The sequence below is a fragment of the Carlito syrichta genome, unplaced genomic scaffold (assembly GCF_000164805.1).
Source record: "Carlito syrichta isolate Samal-C Ts95f unplaced genomic scaffold, Tarsius_syrichta-2.0.1 Scaffold303992, whole genome shotgun sequence".
Lineage (NCBI taxonomy): Eukaryota > Metazoa > Chordata > Mammalia > Primates > Tarsiidae > Carlito > Carlito syrichta.
In genome coordinates, this window is record NW_007248088.1 from 160,662 (window position 1) to 164,238 (window position 3,577).

At 43.6% G+C, this 3,577-nt stretch overlaps 1 protein-coding gene across 5 annotated transcripts in view; it reads left to right on the forward strand.

Moving 5' to 3' along the window:
* The window catches only part of INTS3 (integrator complex subunit 3), a 47,041-nt gene that overhangs the window by 8,889 nt on the left and 34,575 nt on the right, over positions 1 to 3,577 (forward strand). For all 5 annotated transcript variants that reach the window (XM_008059322.2, XM_008059323.2, XM_008059324.2 and 2 more), the window contains exon 2: positions 2,962 to 3,045. In XM_008059322.2, the coding sequence (XP_008057513.1) occupies positions 2,962 to 3,045 (84 nt within the window). The remainder of the gene's footprint in view (positions 1 to 2,961; positions 3,046 to 3,577) is intronic.

The window sequence follows — 3,577 nt, forward strand, 5'->3', positions numbered from 1 at the left end:
GTCTGGGTGACAGAGTGAGACTCCAACTCAAAAAAAAAAAAAAATTATACATGGAACTTTCATATACTTTTCACCCAGATTCACCATTAGTAATACATATACCACATTTGCTTTTTCGTGATCTCTCTATATACATATTATTTTAACCTTTTCATCATGTTTAAATATTTTTGTATATGTATATTTTTTATTAATTGTAGAGACAGGGTCTCACTATGTTGTCCAGGTTGGTCTGGAATTCCTGGCCTCAAGTGGTCCTCCTGCCTCAGCCTCCCAAAGTGCTGGGATTACCAGTGTGAGCCACTGCACCTGACCTATTTTAACCTTTTGGAAGTAAGTTATACTCATGATGTCCCTTTAGATTTAGATACTTCAATATGTATTTCCTATGAACAAAGAACTCCTCTTACATAATCATTGCTCTGTTAATCAAGATTGGCTTATTTAAGTGGGCACAGTGACTCATGCCTTTAATCTCAGCTACTGTGTAATCTCAGCTACTGTAGGCTAAAGTGAGAGGATCATTTGAGCCTAGGAATTGGAGGCTGCAGGAGCTATGATTATGCCACTGCTCTCCGACCCAGGCGACAGAGCCAGACCCCATATCTTTTTTTTTTTTATTGAGTAGAAATCTCACTCTCTGTTGCCCAGGCTAGAGTGCAGTGGCACGCTCACAGCCTCTGCATTCTCGACCTGCTGGGCTCAGGTGATCCTTCTGCCTCAGCCTTCCAAGTAGCTGGAACCACAGGCATGTGCCACCATGCCCAGCTAATTTTTTTTTTTTTTTTTTTTTGAGTTGGTGTCTCACTCTGTTGCTCAGACTGGAGTGCAGTGACTGCTCCCGGCCACCGCAGCCTCGACCTGCTGGGCTCTGGCAATCCTTCTGCCTCAGCCTTCCAAGTAGCTGGAACTACAGGCGCGTGCTACCACATCCGGCTAATTTTTTTTTTTATTTATTGTAGAGATGAGGTCTTGCCAAGTTGCCCAGGCGGGTCTCGAACCCGTGGGCTCAGGCATTCCACTCACCTCACCCTCCCAAAGCATGGGATTACAGGCTGAGCCACCGAGCCCAGCTAATTTTTTTTTTTTTAATTGTAGAGACGAGGTCTCCCCAAGTTGCTCAAGCTGGTCTTGAGCCCGTAGGCTCAGGCAGTCCTCTTGCCTCCGCCTCCCAAAGTGCTGGGATTACAGGTGTGAGCCACCATGCTCAGCAAGACCTCATATCTTTGGGGGGAAAAAAATTGGATCATTTAACATTGATATATTCTATTGTCTAATTTATAGTACCAAATTTTACCAGTTATCCCTATAGTGTCCATTAAAGCAGTCCAGAATCACATACCACATTTGGATGTCATGGCTCTATTACTCTTTAGCCTGGAATAGATTCTTTGTTTGTCTTTTGTGATCTGTAAAATTTTTGGCAGGCCAGTTATTATATAGAATATCGCTCAGTTTCGGTTTTCTTACATTTCTTCATGATTAGACTAAGTTTATGTATTTTTGGCAAGAAAACCATAAAAGTGATGTTATAGCCTTTTGCCTTTTCAATGCATCATATCAGAGACACATGGTACTAATTTGTCTCATTGGTGATATTAACTTTGGTCACTTGGTTAAGGTTGTTTTCTCCAGGTTTTCTTACAGTTGTTATTTTCCCTTTGTGATTAATAAGTATTTTGAACCTGTGTAAATAACTTCTGAAGGTTTTTTTTTTTTTTTTTTGAGTTGGAGTCTCATTCGGTCGCCCAGACTGGAGTGCAGTGGCCGCTCCCGGCCACCGCAGCCTCAGCCTTCCGAGTAGCTGGAATTACAGGCATGCGCTACCACGCCCGGCTGATTTTTTTATTTATTGTAGAGATGAGGTCTCGCTGCCCAGGCGGGTCTTGAACCCGCAGGCTCAGGCAATCCACTCACCTCAGCCTCCCAAAGGTGCGGGATTACAGGCTGAGCCACTGAGCCCGGCTTGAAGGTTTTATCTATTGGTTTTGCATCCATTGATAATATTTGCCTGAATCAATTATTACTCCCACCATTCCTTCTACGTTTATTAGTTGCCATTGTACCATAAGGAAGAGCTTTTCCTTCTTTATTATGTGTATATCAGAATTCTTATTCTATTCACTACATTATAATTGTTTCTTTTTTTTTTTTAATTTGAGTTGGGGTGTCACTCTGACATCCAGACTGGAGTGTCCTGACTCATCGTAGCCTTGGCCTCTTGGGCTCAGTTGATCTTTCTGTCTCAGTCTCTCAAGTAGCTGGGTTTGCAGGCATCTGCCACCATGCCCAGCCAACTTTTTTTTTCTTTTGGGTAGAGATGAGGTCTTACTTTGTTGTGTTAAACTCCTGGGTTCAAGCAGTCTCCTGCCTCGGCCTCTGAAAGTGCTGGGATTACAAGCATGAACCACTGTGCCTGGCAGTAAATCTCTTAACATATGAGTACCCCTCACTTTTTTTCCTTGCAATGTTTGTGGGGTTTTTTGGTTTTGTTTTCTGAGTCGGGGTCTCACTCTGTTTCCCAGGCTAGAGAGTAGTGGCTTACCATAAGCTCAACCTGGGCTCAGGCAGTTCTCCTGCCTCAGCTTCTCAAGTAGCTGAGACTACGTGCTACTCCATGCTTGACTAATTTTTAAATTTTTTGTAGAGATGAGATTTTGCTATGTTGTCTAGGATGGTCTCAAATTCCTGTGCTCAAGTGTTCCTCCCCCCTCAGGCTCCCAAAGTGCTGGAATTACAGATGTGAGCCACCATGCCCGGCAATTTATGTGTTAAAAAAATTGGGTCATTTGTCATAGTTTCCACATACTGGATTTTACTGGTTATAGCCCCATGGTAGCTTTACTAGTAAACTGGCAGTTAGATCTAGAAGCATGGTCACATTTTAAACTTTTGAGGGACCAGATGTGTTTCCTAAGTGGTGGTATGACACACTCTTCATTTTTTCTCACCCCTTCCTAGAGGTTGGAAAGGTGTATGAGCATTGTGACGTCGATGACTGCTGGTGTCTCTGAGAGAGAGGCCAATGATGCCCTCAATGCCTACGTAAGTAGAATGCTCTTTCCGCAGACATTTCTACTGCTGTGAAGCCATGAGATATGACCAACATGATGGAAAGACTAGGTGTGGCTAGGAGCTAGGGGACTGAATAAAGTTAATTCATGTCTTGGCTCCCTGAGCCAGATTTACCCAGTTCTTTCGTTGGGGGAACCGATTTTTTGGCCTCTGGGGCATCTTTAAGTAACACTTTTTTATTTTTATAGAGTCAGGGTCTCACTGTTGCCCATATTAGAGTGCAGTGACTATTCACAGGCATAATCATAGACCATTCATTGCAGCCTTGAATTCCTGGCCTCAAGTAATCTTCCCACCTGAGCTTCCCAAGTAGCTGGGACTATAAGTGTGTGTCATGGAGCCCAGCTTAAATAACAACTTTAAAAAAAAGCTCCTACTTGTAAGGCTGAGGTGGAAGGATCGCTGGAGCCCAGCAGGTCGAGGCAGCGGTGGCTGGGAGCGGCCACTGCACTCCAGCCTGGGCAACTGAGTGAGACTCCAACTCAAAAAAAATTTTAAAAAA